This window comes from Bubalus bubalis, chromosome 8 (genome assembly GCF_019923935.1).
Source record: "Bubalus bubalis isolate 160015118507 breed Murrah chromosome 8, NDDB_SH_1, whole genome shotgun sequence".
NCBI lineage: Eukaryota > Metazoa > Chordata > Mammalia > Artiodactyla > Bovidae > Bubalus > Bubalus bubalis.
The window spans coordinates 65,887,303-65,912,262 of record NC_059164.1 but is presented as its reverse complement, the minus strand read 5'-3'; the positions used below and the strand labels follow the sequence as shown (position 1 = coordinate 65,912,262).

Sequence of the window (24,960 nt, the reverse complement as noted above, 5' to 3'; positions counted from 1 at the left end):
AGTCCAATTTGAGCGAACACTCTGAAGCAGGAATACAACAAGTGAGTTTGGTGTGACTAGAATATAGGTTGTGTAAGAGGACTAGATAAGACGTGAGTTTCCACTGAATACAATTTGTCCTCTGAAATTCTCTGAAGTAAAAATAGTTAAGCTTGTGAATGTTTTAAGATTATTCCATTTCAGTGGATCAAAACCAAATAGTAAATTAAAGTTATCTTTTCCTAGAAATCATATGACCCCAGGCAGGCCTGTTAGACAGCACTTTGTGTAATGTTGAAAGATCAGTTACAATCCTTTGTCTCATTTTTAGGTTCATAATAATTTTTCTTAACCAGAAGGGGAGAGAGCAAGTGTGTTAACAATAATGTTTGGAAAGCAATAATCTTTAATCTTAGAAAAACTAAAAACCAAAGATTACTAGTACTGTATTAGGGGGAAAAAGAAATAAAAATCATCAGTAATCCCATTACTTAGAGAATCATCACTATATTTATTGCTGCTCCTTCCAGACTTCTATGCAAAAATGAGATCGGATATACAGATCTCTTCTAGCTTCTTTTTTCCCTTAGAATTTTCCCCCAGAAGGTAATAAGTTCCTTGGAGCTGGAACCCAGCATCCTTTGTTAGGTCCTAGTCTGTGTCCTGGGAAGCAGTAATTGAGACCGTGCTCTTGCTTCTGTTTGCAGGTTGGCAGCCTCGGTGGTTCCTTCTCTGTGGAGGGATATTATCTTACTATGATTCTCCTGAAGATGCCTGGAAAGGTTGCAAAGGGAGCATCCAGATGGCAGTCTGTGAAATTCAAGGTGAGAAGCCAAGAGATTTGCAGGGTTTAATTTTCTGTTTCTCCCCCAAGATTAAAAAAAACAACAACATTGGTTTCTTAGGCCTTTCTGTGCTGCTTCCAAAGTATAGACAAAGATACGTTATGTTTCCCCCCTCAAAATAAACCTTGCAAGTAAGACCTAAAACTGCAGGCAGTTTTTACAAGAAGATTGGTTAAGAGGTAGTGAAAATAAGTGAGAGCAGTGTGTTTATTAATCACACGTCTAGTATCATTTCATAGTCTCCTGCTCACCTGGCACTTGAGGCAATTTTCTAACCTTGTGTTTTTATTGTAACATCAAAACACTTCTGTGTTTAAATCAGGACACATATCTACCTTCTCACCACCACGACCATACTCTAAACAAGCAAACACCTAACAGACTATAAACAGCCTTTACTTCTTGGTTTTAGGAATCTTAGGATGTGCTGGGAGGGTGTGGCTCAGAAACCGATTAGAACGGAATTAGGGGCACAGGACTTGGAGGGTGAAGGAGAGTGTGGCTTGCTTGTTTCTTCTTCTAAAGGCTCTAAGGGAATTGTCACATTTTTTACATAATGAGTGAAGGAAGGTAGAAAAGGAAAAGTACTGTGTTCTTGATTGCTTTCCAGTTGTTACATTTTTAATATGACACTTAAAGGAAGGTAGAAGAGTAAAAATACTCTGTTCAGTTGCTTTCCAGTAACCCAAGGAGATAAAGAGCACATCCTTACTTGTTTGCATCAAGCCTTTTTGGCTGCATAGCAGCATGCTTTACACACACACAGGCCAAAAGAGAGATTTTTCCTCTCTCTGCTTCTAAAAGATCCTGAGGAAATTTAAGTACTTCTTTTTTAGGCCAAAGTCTTGGGTGAGACCTTGGAGCCAATTGCAGAGTTTTCCTTCTTCATCAGCAGAGACCTCTAGGAAGAGATAAATAAACCAGGAGAAGTTGTGAGGGCTGGCATCCTCTTTTGGAAGAAGTCCTCAGTGACTGGCCCCCGTAAAGCTCAGAAGTTTGGGTAGAGTAGTGGCTACCCAGACAGGGCTCTTCTGGGTTTCTGACCTCCCTCTGCCTTGCTCCCAGTTCATTCTGTAGATAACACACGCATGGACCTGATCATCCCTGGGGAACAATATTTCTACCTGAAGGCCAGAAGTGTGGCTGAGAGACAGCGGTGGCTGGTAGCCTTGGGGTCAGCCAAGGCTTGCCTGACAGACAGTAGGACCCAGAAGGAAAAAGGCAAGTATTGATTGTCCTCTGGCTTGGGAACACTGGGAATCACCTGGTGGCATCTCTGGGTTCCCATATTTGTTAGCTTGCTTCTGACCACCTAGCCACAGCCAGCTTTTTATGTCATGCAAGTGCTGTACATCTCAGTGGAACTTAAACAATCTGTACCTGACCCTTCTCTCTTAGCATGTCGTAGTAGAAAGAGGGCAGGTTTTGGAGCCAGACACAACTGGGTTCAAATCATGGCTTTGTAGGGTACTGGCTTTGTGACCTTGGCATAGGACCTCTCATCTTCAGTTTCCTTATGTTTTAGAAAGAGGTAATTACCTACCTTACAAGAATTACCATGAGGATCAGTGATGATATAAAACTGCCTAGTACTTTGGCACAAAGTTGACCAAAAGTCAAGTAAAGGGTAGCTGAGCCAGAGAAGCCTTGGATCTGAGTGTTTGTTGCAGTAACACCCCACTTTCCCCTCCTTTTTCCTGGGGTGGATGGCTGCTTAATTGTCAGGTTCCTGCTGCTTAATGCTCATTAACTCAACATCATCAGGTCTCCTGAGTACCATGGCATAACTTTCTATATGTCCTAGGTCACGAGTGCCAGAGCTTACTGCCTGAGCTCTGCCTTCCGACCCTGTATCCCCGAGTGTACACCTGGAAAGATTGGTAGGAGAGAGAGGGGCCTCTGGGAAAAGTGTTTCAGGGACCTTTCTCGTGACACATAATGGCAGATGTGCTTCACTTTTCAGGTAGACACAGTAAGATGGCCTCTTGGTTGGTTTTAACGCTGAAATACTGGAGTGGGTAGCCTATTCCTTCTCTAGCAGATCTTCTAGATTCAGGAATCGAACTGGAGTCTCCTGCATTGCAGGCCGATTCTTTACCAGCTGAGCTACAAGGGAAGCCCTTTTAATGCTAAGTCAAAAGCAAATTCTTGACTCTGTGAGCTCTGACTCATAGCAGGTAGAATGTGCTGGCTTTTTCACAGAGAAGAAAACAGAGGCAGTAATGACTGTAGCCGAGCCCTCAGTGCTAGGGTGGGTGGAGTGCCGATCTAGTGAAGAAGCAGCAGGCGTGCAGAGGGCGCCATTTGCCTTTCCAGGCAGCGTGCTGGACCAGTCCTCTGACTCATGAGCTACCTTCTTAGTGGTAATTGCATGTTACAGACCACTACTTCCCAGTTTTGAGCACCATGTTAGCAGGCAGATAGCTGTGACCCCAGTTTACAGATAGAAAATCTGTGGCAGAACTGAGATCAAAACTCTGAACCTTTGACTCTGTTCCCAGTTCTGACACAGTTGAATCAGAGGTATATGTCTCCTTCTTCCTGTACTGGTGATTATTAAATATGTTGGGTCAAGAAATAATGTAGATTACTTCAGAAGGCTAGGAATCTCCTTTTTCTGTTTTTCTTGCTCCCATAACTTCAGTTATATAATATCTGTAGCCCATAATATAAACATCTGACTTTAAACATAGATTATATTTTATCTATGTAGTATACTAACTAGTATATCAGTTATTTATTCTGATAATTACATTTTCATCATTTTGTTATTTAGAGTTTGCTGAAAACACTGAAAACTTGAAAACCAAAATGTCAGAACTAAGACTCTACTGTGATCTTCTTGTTCAGCAAGTAGATAAAACGAAAGAAGTGACCACAACTGGTGTGTCCAGTTCTGAGGTAAAACACCGTTCGTCTTTGAAAAGTAGCACCAGATGTTGCTTACCGGTGATGCACATTCTTACATAATCCATACCTTGGAATGTACTGCTTTCCACAGGAAAAAAGTGATAGACTTAAACAGAGAAGAAATGTATGCATTTCAGCATATGGAAGCATATAGTTTTCCTTCCTGGGAAGAATTCAGGATTAATTGATAACATTTGGAACTTTTAACTTCAGTACTAATGTACTAGAATACGTGTCTTCTGAGTTTGCATAACTTTTAAAAATACAGCCTTACCTGTCTGACAGCACCGTTTCTGTGCTACTGGTATGGCCCCTAAGATGACAGCATCTTGTGTGTCTGTTATGCGTATCTGTTACCTCTGTTGAGACTGTAACAGGGTTTATTTCACCGGGGTAGACGTTCTGCTTTAGTATAGACTAGCGCTTTCAAAGATTGAGACACAGCTTTATTTCTCTCCATCATCAGCAAGGATTGAAATCTTTATCACTTATTAATGAAATTATTATTTTCTCATTCTAAAACATGTATTAAAAGATGTATCTGGTGTTAATCTATGTATTGAATGGTTCACATTAACCAGAGAGAGGTCTCTGCTCTGCTCTCAAAGAAGCTATCTGTGCCTACAAAAATGAAGAATCTGCAGATTATAATTAATAGTTTTAAATTACTTAGGTAATATAGCACTATGCTACTAATAGTATATGTGCTCTAAGTTTTTCTAATAAAAGTGTTTTAGCTCACTTTCATTCACTCTTTGGGGTGAGGGGAGCTCTGTTACTAATTCAGCATGTTGTGTACAAGACACTATGCTGAGGGAGGGCAACGGGAGGACCACCAAAACACTTCAGTCCTGCTTCTGGGATGTTAGAACCTAGAGCAGTGATTCTCCAGCCAGAGCAGTTTGCCCCTCAGGAGACATCGGGCCATGTCTGAGACAGTTTTGGTTGTCACTACTGAGGGAGTGCTGTTGGCATCTAAGGGAGGGAGGTCAGATGGCCAGATGCTGCTTGATATCTGGAAGGGACAGGAGAGCCACTCCCCCTCCATCTCCTCCTCCAATAATTAGCCAGCCCCAAATGCCAGTGGAGCCAAGGAAGAGAAGCCCTGGTCTAGAGGGAAAGGAGAAAGTGAATGCGGCAACTTTCAATTCAGAAGTGTTTATAGTAAGTGTTTGTATTAGTAGTAAGTGTTTATAGTAAGTGCCTCAGAAACTTGCTGATGAAACTGTGGCTATGGTATTGTGATTCATTGTTGTTGTTCAGTTGCGAAGTCATATCTGACTCTTTGCGATTCCATGGACTGCAGCCGGCCAAGCTCCTCAGTCCTTCCGTTATCTCCTGGAGTTTGCTCAAATTCATGTCCATTGAGTTGGTGACACTATCTCACCATCTCATCGTCTGCCACTTTGTTTTCCTTTTACCTTTAATCTTTCCCATCATCAGGGTCTTTTCAGGTGAGTCAGCTCTTTTACATCAGGTGGCCAAAGTATTGGAGCTTCAGCATCAGCCCTTCCAATGAATATTTAGAGTTCATTTCCTTTGAGATTAACTGGTTTGATATCCTCCTTGCAGTCCAAGGGGCTCTCAAGAGTCTTCTCCAGCACTACAATTTGAAGGCATTAATTCTGATGCCTTCAGCTTTCTTTATGGTCCAGCTTTCACATCTGTACATGACTACTGAAAAAACCATAGCTTTGACTATATGGACCTTTTTTGGCAAAGTGATGTCTCTGCTTTATAATACACTGTCTAGGTTTGTCATAGCTTTCCTTCCAAAGAGCAAGTGTCTTTGAATTTCATGGCTGCAGTCACCATCCACAGTGATTTTGGAGCCCAAAAAAGACAATTTGCCACTACTTCCACTTTCCCCCTTCTATTTGTCATAAGATGATAGGACTGGATGCCACGATGTTCATTTATGAATGTTGAGTTTTAAGCCAGCTTTTTCATGCTTCTCTTTCACCTTCACCCTCATCAAGAGGCTCTTTAGTTTCTCTTCACTTTCTGCTGTTAGAGTGGTATCATCTGCATATCTGAGGTTGTTGATGTTTGTCCTGGCAGTCTTGATTCCAGCTTGGATTCATCCACCTTGGCATTTCACATGATGTACTCTGTGTAGAAGTTAAATAAGCAGGATGACAATATACAGTCTTGTCTTAATCCTTTCCCAATTTGGAACCAGTTCTAACTGTTGCTTCTTGACCTGCATACAGGTTTCTCAGAACAGGTAAGGTGGTTTGGTATTCCAATCTCTAAAATTTTTCCAGTTTGTTGTACACAGTCAAAGACTTTAGTATAGTGATGCAAAAGTAGATGTTTTTCTGGAATTCCCTTGCTTTTCTCTATGTTCCATTGAATGTTAGCAATTTGATCTCTGGTTCCTCTGCCTTTTCTGAACCCAGCTTCTACATCTGGAAGTGCTTGTTTCTTATACTGCTGAAGCCTAGCTTGAAGGATTTTGAATATAACCTTACTAGCATGTGAAACGGAGAAGGAAAGCACCCCACTCCAGTACTCTTGCCTGGAAAATCCCATGGACGGAGGAGCCTGGAAGGCTGCAGTCCATGGGGTCGCTGAGGGTCGGACATGACTGAGCAACTTCACTTTCACTTTTCACTTTTATGCATTGGAGAAGGAAATGGCAACCCACTCCAGTGTTCTTGTCTGGAGAATCCCAGGGACAGGGGAGCCTGATGGGCTGCCTTCTATGGGGTTGCACAGAGTCAGACACGACTAAAGCGACTTAGCAGCAGCAGCAGCAGCAGCAGCAGCATGTGAAATGGGCACAACTGTATGGTAGTTTGGAGATTCTTTGGCATTGCTTTTCTTTGGGATTGGAGTGAAAACTGACTTGTGGCTCAGTTGATGAATCCACCTGCAATGCAGGAGACCTGGGTTTGGTCCCTGGGTTGGGAAGATCCCCTGGAGGAGGGCATGGCAACCCACTCCAGTTTTCTTGCCTGAAGAATCCCGATGAACAACAGAGCCTGGTGAGCTACAGTCCATGGGGTCGCAAAGAGTTAGACACAACTGAGCAACTAAGCACAGCACAGCACATAGCCACTGCTGAGTCTTCCAAATTTGCTGACATATTGAGTGCAGCACTTTCACAGCATCATCTTTTAGGATTTGAAATAGCTCAGCTGGAATTCCATCACCTCCACTAGCTTTGTTCATAGTAATGCTTCTCAAGGCCCACTTGACCCCACACTTTAGGATGTCTGGCTCTAGGTGAGTGACCGCACCTTCGTGGTTATCCAAGTTATTAAGATCTTTTTTGTACAGTTCATCTGTGTATTCTTGCCACCTCTTCTTAATCTCTTCTGCTTCTGTTAGGTCCTTACTATTTCTGTCCTTTATTGTGTCCATCCTTGCATCAAATGTTCCCTTGATATCTCCCATTTTCTTGAAGACATATTTGTCTTTCCTGGGTCTCCTGCATTGGCAGGTGGATTCTTTGCCACTGAGTAAACAGGGAAGCCCTATTGTGGTTTATAATAAGAAACGTATGTTTGGTCTTTGGTTTTTGGCACAGAGTTCCTAAAGTAACCATTGGAATTAACTGCGCTGCAAGTGATCAAGATGTCTTTTGTTATGTTAATAAGGCAGCTATTGAAAAGTGCCTAAAGGTGGAGGTTCTGGTTGACAGTAGACCCTACCAAGTAGAGTTGGAACTTTCTTTCCTACCCCCTCACCTCCTGGGAGGGGAGAGGGACTGCAGGTTGACCTCAGTCACCCTGGGCCAATGATTTAATCAATCGTGCCCATTTAATGAAACTTCAAAGCATGGAGTTTAGAAAGCTTTTGAGTTGGTAAATAGTGTTGACTGGGAGAGTGGCACAGTCAAGGGAGCATGGAAGCTCCAAGCCTGTTCCCACATGCCTTGTCTTGTGCATCTCTTCCATCTTGCTGTTCCTAAGTTATACCCTTGTATAATAAACCAGTGATCTAGTAAGTAAAATGTTTTTCTTAGTTCTGTGAGCTGCTCTGGTAAAGTAGTCAAACACAAGGAGGGGGTTGTTGGAATCTTCAGTCTATGCTAGGTCAGTCAGTAGCACAAGTGACACCCTGAACTTGCCATTGGTGTCTGAAGTGGGGGTAGGAAGCAATCTTGTAGGACTGAGCATGTAATCTGTGAGACCTGACACTACTTCCAGGTAAATTGTGTGGAACTGTAGGACACCTGGCTGGTGTCCCAAGAATTTCTTGGTGGTATGGAAAAAAAATCACACATTGTAATGGTATCTGAATCATAGTGGTTCATAACCATTAACATCTCACTTGTTAGAAATAATAAATTAAAGAAAATATAGGGGTCATGGTTAAAGAACAAAATTCAACTGAGTAAAATTTAAAGATCTTACTGGCTTTATTCAGCAGTTCATGAATTGAGCAGCATCCAGTCCATCCAGATAGAAAGGAGCGGTGAAGAGCTGTACCAGGCTAGAGATTTCTGTGGACCAAAGTGAGCAGGAACAAGGAAGTCATAGTGGATATTTCCTAAATGGTTAAAGCAAGGTTACTTTTCTTATATGGAGCAAAGGGAAGTCTTGGAGCCAGGTCAGTAACTTGCACTGAGCAGGCAAGCACTGATTGGTTGACCTAGGCCTGCTTTTTCTGGGAGGCCCAGCATAGAAATGTGGCTACATTTCTGGTTTGCTGATGTGAGGCTTAGCATGAGTGACTCCATCTTGGGCCAAATCTGATAGCTTTAACACCACTAAGATGTGTTTACCATACTCTCTAATCTAGGGGTGGCCTGTTTTCTGAACAACTTATTAGTATCAGTATCCAGTATCACCCTGAGAAAGTGAAATGACTTGGAGAAAAAAATGATTTGATGCTCAAAAGAATTCCAGTTGTAAAAACCTATTAGACTCATCTGTACTGAAAGCCAAAAAGCCCATTCTGAAAGCAAACAATGTCATAATTTGGTTTCTAATGCTTCTCTTCTGGAAGCTCTTTTTTTACTCAGAAAATGTTTCTCCATTGATCCCACTTGTCGTCAGTCCATGTGACTCTGGTGTCTGCCACCTCTTATAGACAAGAAACTCCATGCTGGCTCAGTGCCTGACATATTGCTGTCATATAGAAGTTGTTGCCTTCAGCTGGAGTGTTGGGTGAGCATGAAGGGCAGGCTGAGGGTAAGGCTTGCGTATGGATAATAGATAAATTAGACTTGTTTAGTCTTTTTCTTTTATAACTGGTACACATATTTGTCCAGCAAAATAGATGGGATTATTATTATTGTTGTTTTGTGGTGGATAAAACCTCTAAGACTATTCCGCAATTGAGCTCTTTCCTTTTTAGCAAAGTAAAGGCATCTTCCACCCTGGTTATTTCATAGGAGGGAATTGATGTGGGAACTCTGCTGAAATCAACCTGTAACACTTTTCTCAAGACTTTGGAAGAATGCATGCAGATTGCAAATGCAGCCTTCACTTCTGAGCTGCTCTACCGCACGCCTCCAGGGTCACCTCAGCTGGCCATGCTCAAGTCCAACAAGGTAACAGACCAGCTCAACTTGGCTGCAGCAGGGCCTAATGGAAAGTTAAGAAATTGATAGACTGAGCTGCTATGTAAGGAAGGCAACTGATGAGATCCCTTTGGCAACTATAGTGGACTTTGCTTTATGTGCACTTTTATATCTGCCCTCAGTCTCTCATATCCCCTCAGGTACTGTTGGCAGTTTTACCACCTAGACATGTCTGTCTCTCTCTCTCTGATGTAGCTGCCCTCTTTTCTCCAGCCTCCTTGTCCAGTGAGTCTTGTTGAGATTGGTGGTAACCTTGTAACTAACTGTCTTCTGCCTACTCTTCCAGGCAGTCTGCAGTATTTCTATTCATGCAGTGTAAATTGGACCACCTAAAACTTTGTGATTCCCTTGTTACCTACAGGTTAAAGTCAAAATGTCTTAGCTGCTTCCCACATCACCAACCTTTTTTTTTTTTTTTTTTTTTTTGTCATAACCAGGTTTAAACCTGTTAACTGTGTATAGCTCCCGCACTTCTTTGGGCCATTTCTCAGTACCAAGAATGCCCTTCTCACATGTCTTTCCCTGGTTAGCTTTTACTCATCCTTCAAAATTTAATCTCTTTCCCTGAATGCCTTAGTTGGGCGAAGAGTTCTTCCTCTACACGTACCCCTGTTTTAGCCTCAGTCTGTATTGAAATTACCTTGAGGGCAAGCACTCTGTACTGTGAATCTTTATACTTCCAGTGTTTGGTAAAACGCTGTGTCATAGTTTGGCATTTAATAATATTGCAATGAGTGTGATTGTAATTACAAGAAAGCCAAGCATTTCAATATCCAAGCATTTTAATATCGTATTTCGGTCCTTCAAAAGACCATTTTTCTTTTTCTTGGAAATTTGAGTACCCTTATTTGAATAACTGTGAAAGACTGGTTGGGTTCAGTGACTCCTTTCTTTTGGCAGGACCTAAAATGATTCCTCTTGAGTAGGGTAGTGTGTGTTATGATCATATTTACCACTCTCATATGGGATAAAACCCTAAATATATTCTATTGGGAGTTTTAACATGTGAACTTTCTTTTCTTTGCTTCTTTTAAAGATGAAACATCCTATTGTACCGATTCATAATTCATTGGAAAGGTACAGTAACAGTTTTTGTTTTTTATTCTTTCTAAAAATATAAAAATAAGGATATCGGTATTCCTTGTTTTTTTTTTTTTTAAATAATATTTTTATCATGTGGTGGTTTTTCTCATGGGTTGAGATGATACCAAGGGAAACAGTGTCTCTGATTTTCCTCTTTTGGGTGAGCCTGAAGCAATGCAAACTTTAATTCAGCACTGACTACTAGTGAAGAGGTTTGCATTTCCCCAGGATATGGATCTTATGTGTTTTGTCTAGTAACTTTTCATTTCTCTGGTGCCTGAGTGTTGGAACCTCCTCTCTTGTGGAGGAGCTGAGCATTGATTTAAATGTGTTTCCCTGGTAGCTCGGACGGTAAAGCATCTGCCTACAATGCGGGAGACCCAGGTTTGATCCCTGGGTCGGGAAGATCCCCTGGAGAAGGAAATGGCAACCCACTCCAGTATTCATGCCTGGAAAATCCCATGGACTGAGGAGCCTGGTGGGCTACAGTCCATGGGGTCGCAAAGAGTTGGACACAACTGCGCGACTTCACTTCACTTATCAGAAAAGACAGTGGTATTTTGTTTAAAAATAAAAAGATAGCTTTACAGGTTGGAAAAAGAATGTAATATAAAAATCTGAATTATTGGAAAAAAGTACATATTTACACAGTTGTGTTCCAGTTATTAAATAAGGTCTTTACTTGGTTATTATTTCATATAAGCATTTCCATATTTTGACATAGTCTGTGGATCTGTCTTTTCAAGTTTTAATTTAGTATTTCATCTCTTTATATACTCTTTGCTTCTTTAGTACAAAGATTGTTCCTCAGTTTGGTTAACAATTTTCTCTTGATCTAAATATTTCTACAAGGAACATTTTGTAGATTTTTTTTCTTTTGAAGTATTTCATCAATGGAGAAGGCAATGGCACCCCCCTCCAGTACGCTTGCCTGGAAAATCCCATGGACGGAGGAGCCTGGTAGGCTGCAGTCCATAGGGTCGCTAAGAGTCGGACACGACTGAGTGACTTCACTTTCACTTTTCACTTTCATGCATTGGGGGAGGAAATGGCAACCCACTCCAGTGTTCTTGCCTGGAGAATCCCAGGGACGGGGGAGCCTGGTGGGCTGTCATCTCTGGGGTCGCACAGAGTCGGACATGACTGAAGCGACTTAGCAGCATTTCATCAATATATACTCATATTTTTAATTACTGAGTTGAAATATAGTGTATTTTTTACAAAACAAATGGTTTTTCTGGAATCACCACATAGCTTGGACCTTTTCCCTTTATTCTTTTTTTCCCCCTTTAATTTTATTAGCATAATACTGGCAAGAATACTGGAGTGGATAGCCATTCCCTTCTCCAGGGGATCTTCCTAACCCAGGAGTCAAACCCCGGTTTCCTGCATCTGAGGAATTCTTTACCATCTGAGCCACCAGGGAAGCCCCCTAGAAGAAAGTGTCTTTGTTCTAATTTGGCTGAGTTCAGTTATTTATAAGGTGTTATGATTGTCCCTTAAACAGAATCAGCTATTTCACTTGCATGTTGAATAGCCTTTTCTGTTACCCTGAAGAGCAACAGAGTCTCAGGATGTATTGTGTCCTCCCAAGTTTTTTCTGTCTTCCTGGAACACAACTTGTGGCTTCTAGTCAGTTAATTGCTAGGCAAACAAATGGCAGTAGTCAGTGATTTGAGACCTGAGAATAGAAAAAACCTCCCAGGGAGAAGCTGAGGAAAGTGAGAGAAGTGTTAAATGTGGTACCTGTAGAAAAGTTGTTTGAAAACCAAAGAGCTGTCAGTGAATATTTCCTGTTGCTGGTGGGGAGCAGGAAGTTTGAGTAAGCTTAGGGTACATAAAGAGCCATTCAGCCTGGAGTCAGGCCTGCTCCAGTACAGGAGGGTGGGGTGAGAGATTTGGCTTGATTTCACAATTCTGTTTTTTAATCAGTGTTAAAAGAAATTGGTAATTGTGAACCCTTTCTTCCAACCCTCAGAATAAGATCATCTGTGCAGTGTATTTATAACCAAGTAATTGGACTTTTTTCCTTTTAAAAAATTTTAGGCAAATGGAGTTAAACAGTTGTGAAAATGGATCTTTAAATATGGAAATAAATGATGATGAAGAAATCCTAGTGAGAAACAAGAGCTCCTTATGTTTGAAACCTGCGGAGACAGATTGCAGCATATCAAGTGAGGAAAATACAGATGATAATGTAACAGGTAAAAACAAAAAAGATGTGAACCAAACTATTGACTGAAAGAATCGTGGAGGTTTGATTCATTATCCATGATGTGATCCTTGTTAGGGATTGACCTCAAGACAGTGTGCCAGGTAGCTCCTGAGGCAGATGTTGGTTAGATAACACAGGTCACATGACACATTCTGCCATCCTGTCTGACCCCCATGTTGAGAAAGCAGAGTGAAGAGGGATTTTCCCACTCACTGTTCTTAGCTGTGATGTTCATGGGCTTCAGTGAGCTGTAGCTGTCTGTGCTGACTTGTAGAGAGCATGAGTGTTAGAGCCTTCTCAGAATTTCAGTCCTTTGAACATAGACTATAATGTGAAACTCAAGGGTCTGCAACATTATGGAAATTCAGCTTTCCATGCTCCTGATTTCTGATGAGGCTTGAGGATGACAGAATTCACCAGCCACCATCAGATTTTCACCTGGCCTTTACTGTGTTCATCAAACCAAATTTCAAATTTAAGTAATAACCTGTAGTTGAAAATGCTGCCCTTTTGGATTTACTAATTTCATTGTCTCTAATCACTAAAACCAACTTCAGATCAGTCCATGACAACCATCTTAGAGCTTTTAATTGTGTTATAAGTAAGTATTAAATAGTTTGAAAATAAAATTTTTTAGAAAGTTTTCTCCTCATCTCCTCTGGTGAGTAGGGGAAAGAAAAGATGCATCTTTATAGCTGTTAATCTGCACCTAGCAGTCCATACATCACCGAAGTCTTATCCCTTGAGTAAATAATAAAGACAGGAGAATTTCAGTTAAGACAGTACTCTGGTTTATCTGACTCAGTAACTTTCTTCTAGGAACCTGTCCTCAGGGAATAGTCGATCTAAGGACAGGGATCTGTGGACAGGGAAGACCTCTATGATGTTATGGTCACTTCTCCTGATTCGTGAAAGTTGTGTTCTATACAGTTACTGCAGACCCCGAACTAGCAAATATTGAACCGTTGCTCCTGGGGGAAACACATGGTGAGGTTCTTGAAAGCTTCCCAGGTGACACTAGTGGGAAAGAACCCATCTGCCAGTGCAGGAGACGTAAGAGGCACGGGCTTGATCCCTGGGTCAGGAAGATCCCCTGCAGGAGGACATGGCAACCCTCTCCAGTTTTCTTGCCTGGAGAATCCCATGGACAGAGGAGCCTGGGGGGCTACAGTCTGTAGCATCTCAAAGAGTCAGACATGACTGAAATGACTCAGCACACACGCCAATGTATAAAATAGATAACTGAGAAAGCCCTACTGTATAGCACAAGGAATCTACTCAGTACTCTAATGGCCTATATGGGAAAAGAATCTAAAAAGAATGGATATATGTATATATAACTGATTCACTTTGCTTGTATGCCTGAAACTATCACAACATTGTAAATCAACTATACTCCAATAAAAATTTTAAAAAGAAAGAAAATAAAAACATATCCCTCCTCCCAAAGGGAAAAAAAAGACACTGTGTTTATATTGTTGACTCATTAACATTGAACCCCCAGCATAGCGCTATAACTCATGCCTGAACAAAGCTTATTTTATATAAGCTTATATATTAAATAACATGTGTTTTTCCATAAGGCACATCACAGCCTTCTTATGCTTAGAACACTAGAAAGCACTACCCTTGGAGGTAATCAACAATGAACAAATCAACAATGAAATGCACACAAAATCAACAATGAAATGCACACAAATGCAAAAAACATGGCACTACATAAACACATCTGTGTACAGTATGAAAGGTTAGATAAGAAGGCAGTAGCACCTTGTTTAGCCTCAGCTGGGAACATGTGTGTGAGGTGACTCAATTTTTTTTTACCACTCTGCACATATCTAGAATGACTGCAAGAATGCCATAAGCATTGATTTTAGTATTACAAATAAACTTCAACAGGCAAGCAAATCTGCAAAGATAGAATACACTAATAATGAGGCTCAACTCTATTTACAATACTAAAATTTTAGAAACCACCTAAATGCCCTTCACATAAGCATGATGCAGTATTATATGATCATTAAAATCATGTTTTGAAATGTATTGAGTGATAATGAAAATATTTATATCAGTGAAAAGCAGCTGGATGACAATTTACATATATTTAAACCCAATTTTGTGTGTGATGTGTAATATTTCACTCACTGATTTTTCTTTCTTTACACTTTTCTGTGTTAGAAATGTTCAACAATGAATATGTATATATATTAAACTTTGTAATAAATAAAGGTTACTAATAGGTATCTTCTACTATATAGTCCAGGGTGAAATGATGAAGGAAGTTGGAGAGGAAAGCCTGGGAAATCATGACAGCAACTTGGCACAGCCTGAATTGTACTCCACAAGCAGCTCTCCAGAATCCCATTGGGAAGAAGACCAAGAAGTCATCCCAACTTTCTTTAGTACCATGAACACCAGGTATTCTCTACTCTTTCAAATCACTGACACTTGGATACCAGTCTTCCTCCAGAATAGAGATTGTGGTGTACCACATGTCTGCTTTATTGTTCAGCTTGTGTGAAGCAGTGGATAAGAAGGAATTGGATTGCAAGAATATATGCTGTCAATAAGTTTTAGCTTGCATTATCTTTGGAAAGTGATTTTATTAGACTGTGTTATAATAGGAAAACAATCACTGGGTCGTGTTTGTGAATAAGGCTAAATGATTTATTCTCAGAGGGGCAGCTGTTTTCATGACTACTTCTGAACTGCAGAGTATGCTAATGTATTTTTAATCTTTCCTCCTTTGTATCACTAAATTGTTTAGCTTTAGTGACATTGAACTTCTGGAAGACAGTGGCATTCCCACAGAAGCATTCTTAGCATCATGTTATGCTGTGGTTCCAGTATTAGGTAAGATTGCTAGATTTGCCTTAAATTCATTAGTCTCTGGAATCTGTTTCAATGAAGTTATTTTGTAGTAAAAATACATGGAACTATGTGTACAGTTAGATGACCCTTCTTATCTACCTCTTCATATCACCAGCCACATAGTTAAAACTGTGTGACCTTAAGCATCATCACATATTTCCATTTCATTTCTGATTATGATTAATAATGATCCCAGAGGTGTGTAATGAAAAAAGGGAATTCTGTTTTCTAGAAATCGTATTTAAGAGCAAAAGTGAAAGTATTAGTAGTTGAGGAATAGATATTCAGATCCACTGGTAGTATGAAAATGGACACGAATTTGAACAAACTCTGGGAGATAGTGGAGGACAGAGGAGCCTAGCATGCTGCAGTCCATGGGGTCCCAAAGAGTCAGACACAGCTTAGCAAGTGAACAACAATAGCAACACTATGAAAAACCATTTTACCACCTAAAACTTTTTTTTCAGATTAAAAACATTACATATATAACTTTAAGTTTAAATTCCATTGACTTTTTATAGAGCCAGTAATACCAGGAATTGCTACTGTGTTAAAGTTTGCTGTAGAATCCATTTAACTATGTATCTCTTTTTTAAGTCAAGGTTTATTTTGCATAGAACTTAACTGTTATGATTTAATGAGTTTTGACAAACACATCTACTGGTGTAATCCACTCCTCTGTCAAGACAGAATATGCTTTCATTATCCCAGAATGTCCCCTATTCCAGTCAGTCCCCAAACTGTAAGTGAGCCCAAGGCAACCGTACTGCTTTCTGTCACTGTGGATTAGTTTTGTGTGTTATAAGATTTCAAATAAGTGGACTCGTGTTATGTACTCTTGCGGGACACTCTCGATGTAAAGTTTTCATATTTGTTGTTACGTTTATTAGTAACTCATTCCTTTTTATTGCTGAATAGTGTTCCATTAAGGGAGTATACCCCAGTTTGTTTATTCAGTCTTCTACTGATAGACATTTGGATAATTTCTTATTTGGGGCTTTGTTGCTGTGGTTTAGTCTCTTAAGTCATATCTGACTCTTTTATGACCCCAGGGACTGTGGCCTGCCAGGCTCCTCTGGCCATGGAATTTCCCAAGGCAGTAAAACTGGAGTGGGTTGCCATTTCCTTCTCCAGGGGATCTTTCTGATCCAGGGATCAAACCCATGTTTTCTGCACTGACAGGTGGATTCTTAACCACTGAGCCACCAGAGAAGCCCCTGTTTGGGCCTATTATAAGTGAAATTGCTCTTAATATTTTTGTGTCTGTGGGCACATGTTTTCATTTTTCTTAATAACTTAGAGTGAATTGCCGATTCATAGGGTTTATACCTCTAATTTCGTAGAGTGGTTGTGCCGTTGCACACTTCTGACAGCAATGTATGAGTCTTCTGGGTGCTTCGCATCCTCACTAGCACTTGATGGTGTCAGTATGTTTGGTTTTTGCCGTTCCTGTGAGTGTTCAGTGCTATCCTGTTGTGCCTTTAATTTTTATTTCCCCAATGACTAATGATGTTGAGCACTTTTTCATGTATCAACCATTATTGTCTCTTCCTTCGTGAAGTCTGTTCATATCTTTAATTTATTTTTAAAAGTTGGTTAGTTTTCTTATTGAGTTGTAAGAGTTCTTTGTGTGTTCTGAATATGTTTCATTGTAGGCATTCTCATTATGAATATTTCCCCCCAGACTGTGACTTGCTTGCTTCTTTTTTTAATGATTTCTTTTGAAGAGTGGAGTTTTTAATTTTCATTAAATCGATTTATTTTATTTCTTTTATAGTTAGTACTTGCAGTATCCTAAGAAATCTTTGCTTATCCCCAGAGTCATGAAAATACTCTTCGGTGTTGTCTTCTACACTCTTTATTTTTTGTGTTTACATCTGTGATCCATCTTGAAATTAGTTTTCTATGTGGTGTGAGGTAAGGGTTGAGATTCCTTTTTTTCTTTTCCTTTACCTTGTTGTTCAAGAACCATTTTTTTGTTGTTGTTGTAAAATCATCTTTTCCCTTTTATGTTACTTGGCAGTTTTTTGAAAATCAGTTGACCCCATAAGTGTGGATCTGTTTCTGGACTCTCTTCTGTTTCAATAATCTGTTTTTCGTTACCCTAGAATTACAGTATCTTAATTACTGTGCCTCAGTTGTAAGGCTTGAAATCAGATAATGTAAATCATCTTCTTCAAGATGTTTGGCAATTCTAGGTCCTTTGAATGTCCATATGAATTTTAGCTTTTCAGTTTCTATTAAAAAGTCTGTTGGGATTCAGTTGAATCTGTAACCAGTTACTAGGAAATTGATACCTCAAACAACACTGAGTCTTCAATGAACGTGTCTTCTATAAATGTGCCGTATCTATTTACTTAAGTCTTTATTTTTCACAGCAATGTTTTGTATAGTGTAAAGGTCTTACACGTCTTTTGAAGCCACCTAACTAGCTCAGTCAGTAGGGCATGAGACTCTTACACATCTTTTGTTATGAATAGATTTTAAAAGTTTTATGTTTCTTTATGCTATCAGGAGAAGTATATCATTTTCTAATTGTTCATTAATAGCATACAGATATAGCTGAGTTGTATATTGAGTAGTATTTTTATAATCATGAATGAGTTAGTTTTACAAAATGTATTTTCTGTATTTTTTGAAATTATCATTTTTTCCTGTAGTTAATGTAATAAATTACATTGTTTGGATGAATTTAAGCTTGCTATCTTGCTGTTTCTACCATCTTGGCTACTTATTTTGTATTTGTCTCATATATTTTTCCTTGTGTACTCCTTTCTTGATTTCTAGCCAATTAGTCAGTTGTTTTTTCATATTCTATTTTACTTCCTCTTTTAGCTTTTTAGCTACCTTTGTTCCTGCCTTTCTTTTGGATGAGTCAAGTATTTTAGAATTTTATTACATTTTGTCTTTTTAGCTGTACTCTTTGTGTTATTTTTTTTTCTTTTAATTTGCTCTTCCAACAAAAATATTTAAGCTACTATATATAATTTAAAATTTTCTAGCAGGCATATTAAATTTGTAAAGCAAAACAGATAAAGCTAATTTTAATAATGTATTTTATCTAACTTGATATATACAATGTATCATCTGAACTTGGACTCAGTATAGAAGAATCATTAATGAGCCCTTTTTTTTTTTATTTTGATACTAAGTCTTTGAAGTCTGATACATTTATACTTACTGCACATTTCAGTTTGGAATAGGTACATTGATTGCCAGGTGCTCAATAGCCACATATCTGCTGGCTACCATATTGGACAGTGCAGCCCTAAGGATTACAATATACATTCTCAACTTACAAGATTATCCTCACGGGCCCGTAAGGCCTCATTGTATTTACTCACTTAAGAGCAGTATAGTAGAAAAAAGTAATGACAGTGTCCCAAAAATCTTTGAAGCTTATGTTTAGAAAATGATTTAAAAGCAAAAAATGAAAGTTGGGGTGTTATCCATTAAGTTTATTTTCCACTTGAAAAAATACCTTTTTCAGTGATATTCTCAATTTTTTCTTCTAGACAAACTTGGCCCTACGGTGTTTGCTCCTGTTAAGATGGATCTAGTTGGAAATATTAAAGTGAGTATACTAGCTTGTCTCTGAAGACTTTATTTGGAGGGAGTAGTTGCATGAAATTGTATTCAAAAACAAATGGTTGTTGAGTTTATACTCAGGTCGAAAAGCATAGGCCAGCTATAAGAGCCTTTCTCACAGGAAAAAAAAAATTCTTTAAAAACAGTACCTTAAAACCCTCAAACTAACTATTTAAATCTGGGTTAAACCCAATAAGAATTCTCAAACAAATGAAACAGATTACTTGGAAAACATAAAGAAGAAGGTAATAGAGGCTTAATTTATTTTAATTTCTTAGAGGCCTGCTTAACAAACTTCAGTAAACAGACTTGCTTGATAGCTTTAGCACTTTTAACTTATGTCTCTGCTTTTCCTGCAGAAAGTAAACCAGAAGTATATCACCAACAAAGAAGAGTTTACCACACTCCAGAAGATTGTGCTACACGAAGTGGAGGCCGATGTAGCCCAGGTTAGGAACTCAGCTACGGAAGCCCTCCTGTGGCTGAAGAGGTGAGGTGGCCGGGGTGGGGCAGCAGGTGAAATCTAGTCAAGTTGAAATGTTACCTGCAATAAAATTGTTAGGTGAAGGAGGCTACTTCTAAGTGAAGGCTGTAATGCAGTTGTACAGAAGGCCTGATGAATAGAACACCAACTTTTTTTTTTTGCCTCTGTCTTGATAGTGATAAAACATTGTTCATATTAATAGAATATATAAGATAGGAATCATAAAGGACAGTAAAGCTGATTCATTTGTCTTTAAGTCAGTGGATCACAAACTGTAGCAGCATCAGAATCACCTGGAGAGCTTATTGAAAAAAACAGAGATTGCCCCACTCAAAACCCACAGTTTCTGATTCAGCAAGTCTGGAGTGGGGCCCTGAAATGTGCATTACTGGCTAGTTTCCAGGTGATGCTGAAGCTGCTGGTCTTGGGACCACATTTTGAAAACCACTGTTTAGGTATTTCAGATAAGAATGATCTAGAGCAAGCTAAAGGGAAATTACAGGGAAGAAACAGAAAGGACAGCCATGTGACTTGATCTGTTTATTGCTGTGCCCAAGATACTGTTGAAAAAGAAGCTTATGTCTGCCATTTTTTCATACCCATTCAATATAAGTGACCTTTGGAAATATTGTTTCCTCCTCTTTTTTGTTTTAGAGGTCTCAAATTTTTGAAAGGATTTTTGACTGAAGTGAAAAATGGAGAAAAGGACATCCAGACAGCCCTGAGTAAGTGTTCTTTACATTTTGATTGATTAACTGAACTGGATGTGGAATGGAGACCCCTGGAGGAGGAGACAGGGTGTGCTTTTCAAGATTTGATTTTGTTTCTTTTCTATTTCATTATTATTGTTTCTTATGTGCTTTGTTAAAAAAGAACCCATGAGATGGTGACCTGCTAATTTACATCTAATTTATTAAAAATCAGTTTATCTTAAAGAAGAGCTAAATTAATAGAGAGCCATCTTTTAATAGGAAAACCTAATATTTTAAAGAAGTCAGTTCTTCTTAAATAAATCCTTATGTGTCATGAGCCCTACATAATTTTCCCAGGCTTTCCTGCTTGGAAACTTGCTGATGTGCCATGAAACAATATAAAGCTGATATTTCTGTAATGTATAAAAAATTTATATAACTTAATCCTAACATCAGTCTGTTTTTACAGGTCAGGTTATAGAAATTCTGAAAGATTAAAAGACTTGGTAAGACCAGAAGGGATCTGGAGCAGGGTCACTTTGGGGTTGCTGTCTCCAGGGTCTTCAGTTTTCCCACAGAATGTCTTCTCCACCATCCCTGAGCTACCTGCATTTTGGGGCTTCTCATTCATCCTTGAATTTCAAAGACAGTATCAATTATATTGTCCACTGTGTGTCCTGATTTCAGTACTAAAAGTATATTCACCATGACAATTAGGACCCCCTAACCAGTATCTATCAAATTTTATGACTTTGTGGGGTGATAAAGATCATGGACTTTCTGGATAGTGTTGTGCCCTCAGGCAATTTACTTTTCTATGCCTCAGCTTCCTCATCTATAAAATGGGAATGATGATTTGATTTCCCTAATAAGATTATTGTAAAGATTAAGTAGGTTTATGCATATGAAAAGATTAGAAATTTGGCATATAGTAAGCATTTGAAAGTGAAAGTGAAGTCTCTCAGTCCTGTCCGACTCTTTGGGACCCCGTGGACTGTAGCCTACCAGGCTCCTCCGTCCATGGGATTTTCTAGGCAAGAATACTGGAGTGGGCTGCCATTTTCTTCTTCAGGGGATCTTCCCAACCCAGGGATCGAACCTGGGTCTCCAGCATTGCAGACAGGTGCTTTACCATCTGAGCCACCAGGGAAGCCCAGTAAGCACTTACAGAGGTTAACTCTATTGCTGTTTATATTCTCATCATCATGATATATGCACAGTTAATAACCTACCAGAAAATGGGGCTTATTTGTCCCAAATCAGAAATGGAAAGTTTACAAAGCTCAGTTGCTAAGCCCTAAATTTCCCTCCAGACTGACTTCTTAGTATGGAAATTTCACACTGGAAGGAAGATGCCACCACCTCCACCTGCAAGAAAATGCAGATGATACGGGGTTCAGCACTGGGTGCCTGGTGGTGCACTCTGCTTGTCACAGGATGCTACTGCTTTGTGATTGTTGGCTGTGTGAGGGGCAGTGCGGGATGCTGATCTCATTACCCCTCTGCTGGAGCTAGGATAGAGGAGAACCCAGCTGCTTACCTTGGAGGTCGAGAGGAAGTTGAAGATACACCATTTCTGCCTTGCCCCATCCCTGTTTTTCCCCTACCTTTTACTTTATTTGGAGACTGAGCCCAGAGATGTTGACTTCGTGAAGAGAGAGGAGACTTGAAGGGTAAATGCTGCTTCAAAGCCGAAATAATCACAGCCAGTCTCAACTTTTCCTTCTTTCTCTTCCCTGCTGGATTACTTTTAGTGCAAAGGAAAGGGGGACTATAAACTTGGAGATTTTCATCCTGATGCTTAGGATTATTTCAGAGGTTTTCATGATTTAAATCATCTTTGCTTACAGGGATTCCTAGTTTCCTGCTGCTGTTCAACGTGGAGGGAGAAAACTCCCCTAACCGCCCCCTCCCTTCTGAACACAGACACAACAAGCTTTGTACAAACAAATAGAGCTTTATAAGAAATGTTACACATTAACTACTCAGAACCAATAGGCTCCTTGATGCATATTTCTTCTAGACTAATGGCTTCTTTTTTTTTCATTTTGAAATAATAGCCCTTATAAGTAGAACCTTTGTCTAAAATGAGGTGGTTTGGGTATATAGGTTAAAGAGTGGGTATGTGTAATTTATATGACATATATAAGCACATTAGTGTACATTTTTTCATTCTAAAATTGAATTTGAGTTATTGTAATAACAGCTACCATTTATAGAGCACTCAGTGTTGGCATGACACAAGGTTCTCTATAAACATCTTATTTAATCTGAGTACTCCCCTTTTACAGTGATAAACTAAACTTTGGAGAAGATAAGTACTTTCCCTAGGGTCTCAGATCCAGATCAGTGGATCTCAGAATGGTCCAAGGACAGCAGCATCTGAAAACTTATTAGAATTGCAGACTACTGGGTCCCACCTGACATCTGCTGACTCAGAAACTCCTGAGATGGGACCCAACAGTGCGTGTGATCCCAAGTCATTTAAGTGATTCTAATCCATGCTACAATTTGAAACCCATTCATCCAGAGCTGGAATGTTGAAGCTTACTTGTTGCTAGGCTACATTTGGTTATTTGGGAATTTTTACTGCCTCTAAATGATTATTAAATAAGCAGGAGTAAAAGTACTGAAATTAGTTACCCATAGTATCAGTTAATTTTGCCTCCTTTTCATGATAATGGACTGGTTATCCAATGCCTGAACATTTTTCCTTACCTAGGAACAGCAGGACAATTAGTGGGGATAAATTAAGGATAAACCTTGATGACACTCCCAAATTTGAAATCCATTGCTTGAGACAGGTTTTGAGGTAAATGCTCATAAAACTTGCATAGTCTTAATGGCTTATAATATGTAAAAGTTGGAAATGACAAAATGAAAGTAGTGACGTCTATTAACTTTCTGGAAAATGCATGTATAGTCATTGTATTGCTGCAGTTCTATGACCTAGAATGAGTTTTCAGCATCTGGAAGGAGGCCATCAGTTTTACACTGCCTCCTTTTGCATTTGAGCCATCTCTTGGATCCCCCATAATGATGATCAGAGTGGAATGTTTTGGGTGGTCTCATGCCAAGAGCTGTTCTGAACTTCAGTGTCCTCTGATATTTTCTAGAGATCATTCTAAGGAAAGAGTTGGGTACACAAAGCAAATGTGTTTAATGATCCACCTTGTAGCTGAGCCCCTCCATTCACAGATGCCACATCAAAAAGAGGCTTCAGAAAGCATCCTTGTAAGTGAAAGGAAGAAAAGTTGCTCTGCCATTTCATGCACCATTGTACTAAATGTTATATGCTCTGCACTACTCCCTCAGCAGGATAGCATATTGCCACATCCCTCACCTCCGAATGATTTCATAAATGTCAGATAAACATTAACCTAACCAAGATCTCTAGCACAGAATAGGAAAAAAAAATTAAAGGATACTCAGTTATACAGTTAATATAAAAGGCTTTCACAAATAAGGAGAGCTATACAAGAGAGAGAAAATCAGAACTTGTAATTAGATATTTGACATCAAATCGTAACTTGTTCTAACTGTTCTGAAAGTATGGGACATGTGAATGAAGTCATGCCATCTTCAGAACTATTCACAGCATGTGCTCTAATGGCAGAACTGGCTTACAGTACAAGTTTTCATCTCCATGGTGCCTGAAGGTAACAAAGGAAATCTTTGGGTACTTGTTTCATCTCTGTCAACTGGTTATTGAGTTAGCTTTTCTCCACACTATTCATTTTGCCTGAAACTTAGTCACTGTAAAGAATTTGGGGGTTTTCCTAGTAGTAGGTCTTTTGGTGTGTGTGCTCAATTGCGTTCAACTCTTTGCGACCCTGTGGCCTGTAGCCAGCCAGGCTCCTCTGTCCCTGGAATTTTCCAGGTGAGAATACTGGAGCAGGTTGCCATTTCCTACTCCAGGATGTCTTTCCAACCCAGGGATCGAACCATGACTCCTATGTCTTCTGCTTGGCAAGCGGATTCTTTACTGCTGTGCCACCTGGAAAGCCCATTTAAATTATATCGAATATTTATCATTTGGCCAAATATATAAACACAATTCCACCTACTACCTCATGACCCCATTACTTCCAGAGAAGATCTTCATCCAGAATTTGTAGTTTATTATTATATAATAAATGTTTTTATACATTTACTATATATTTATGTATCCATAAACAGTATCTATAATGCATGTTTTAAACTCACATACATGGTGTCACATTATACACACTATTCCTTTTTCACTCGGTATATTCAGATTTATTTACTGCTTATTCACTTTCAAAACTTTCTTCGTTCATGATTCTTGTCTGAGGACTTCCTGATTTAGCTCATTTGCAGAACTGAGATAATTCATGTTTCCTAAGCTCAGTGAATGATTGCTTTCACGCTTCCTGCCTTTACTTGTCTGCTTCTCAAGCTCTATCTTAAAATTTGGATTTTTATTTCTCCTTTGTCCTCTGTACAACCCAAAGTAACTTTGTAAGTCCTTACTAGTTATAGATAAATAAACACTCTCATGCATTCTGTTTCTGGACAGAATAGCTGTCCATCAGCAGTAATGGAAAGGTTGTTGGTACTCAGATGCTGTAATAGGTTGAGGCATCATTTCTAAATACTTCGTAGAAAGGTTTTGACTAACCATTAAAAAAAATCAGATCAGTGTTGTTTCCATAAATAGAATAAGGTTCCGATTTTTTTCAATATATGGCTGGGAAAAGGCACATTTTTCATTTTCATTATTTTGTTTTATCACA

The 24,960-nt window shown here is 39.3% G+C and overlaps 1 protein-coding gene across 3 annotated transcripts in view; it reads left to right on the top strand.

The window, feature by feature from the left end:
• The window catches only part of PLEKHA8 (pleckstrin homology domain containing A8), a 66,335-nt gene that overhangs the window by 23,472 nt on the left and 17,903 nt on the right, over positions 1-24,960 (top strand). For 2 of the 3 annotated variants that reach the window (XM_025291247.3, XM_006055661.4), the window contains 11 exons: positions 687-803; positions 1,890-2,045; positions 3,601-3,725; positions 9,082-9,240; positions 10,307-10,347; positions 12,400-12,557; positions 14,827-14,986; positions 15,336-15,421; positions 18,955-19,013; positions 19,387-19,517; positions 20,166-20,236. In XM_025291247.3, the coding sequence (XP_025147032.3) occupies positions 782-803; positions 1,890-2,045; positions 3,601-3,725; positions 9,082-9,240; positions 10,307-10,347; positions 12,400-12,557; positions 14,827-14,986; positions 15,336-15,421; positions 18,955-19,013; positions 19,387-19,517; positions 20,166-20,236 (1,168 nt within the window). In that variant the 5' untranslated portion in view covers positions 687-781. Of the gene's footprint in view, positions 1-686; positions 804-1,889; positions 2,046-3,600; positions 3,726-9,081; positions 9,241-10,306; positions 10,348-12,399; positions 12,558-14,826; positions 14,987-15,335; positions 15,422-18,954; positions 19,014-19,386; positions 19,518-20,165; positions 20,237-20,672; positions 20,710-24,960 lie in introns of all 3 variants that reach the window. The other variant, XR_006552824.2, reaches the window with a different exon arrangement.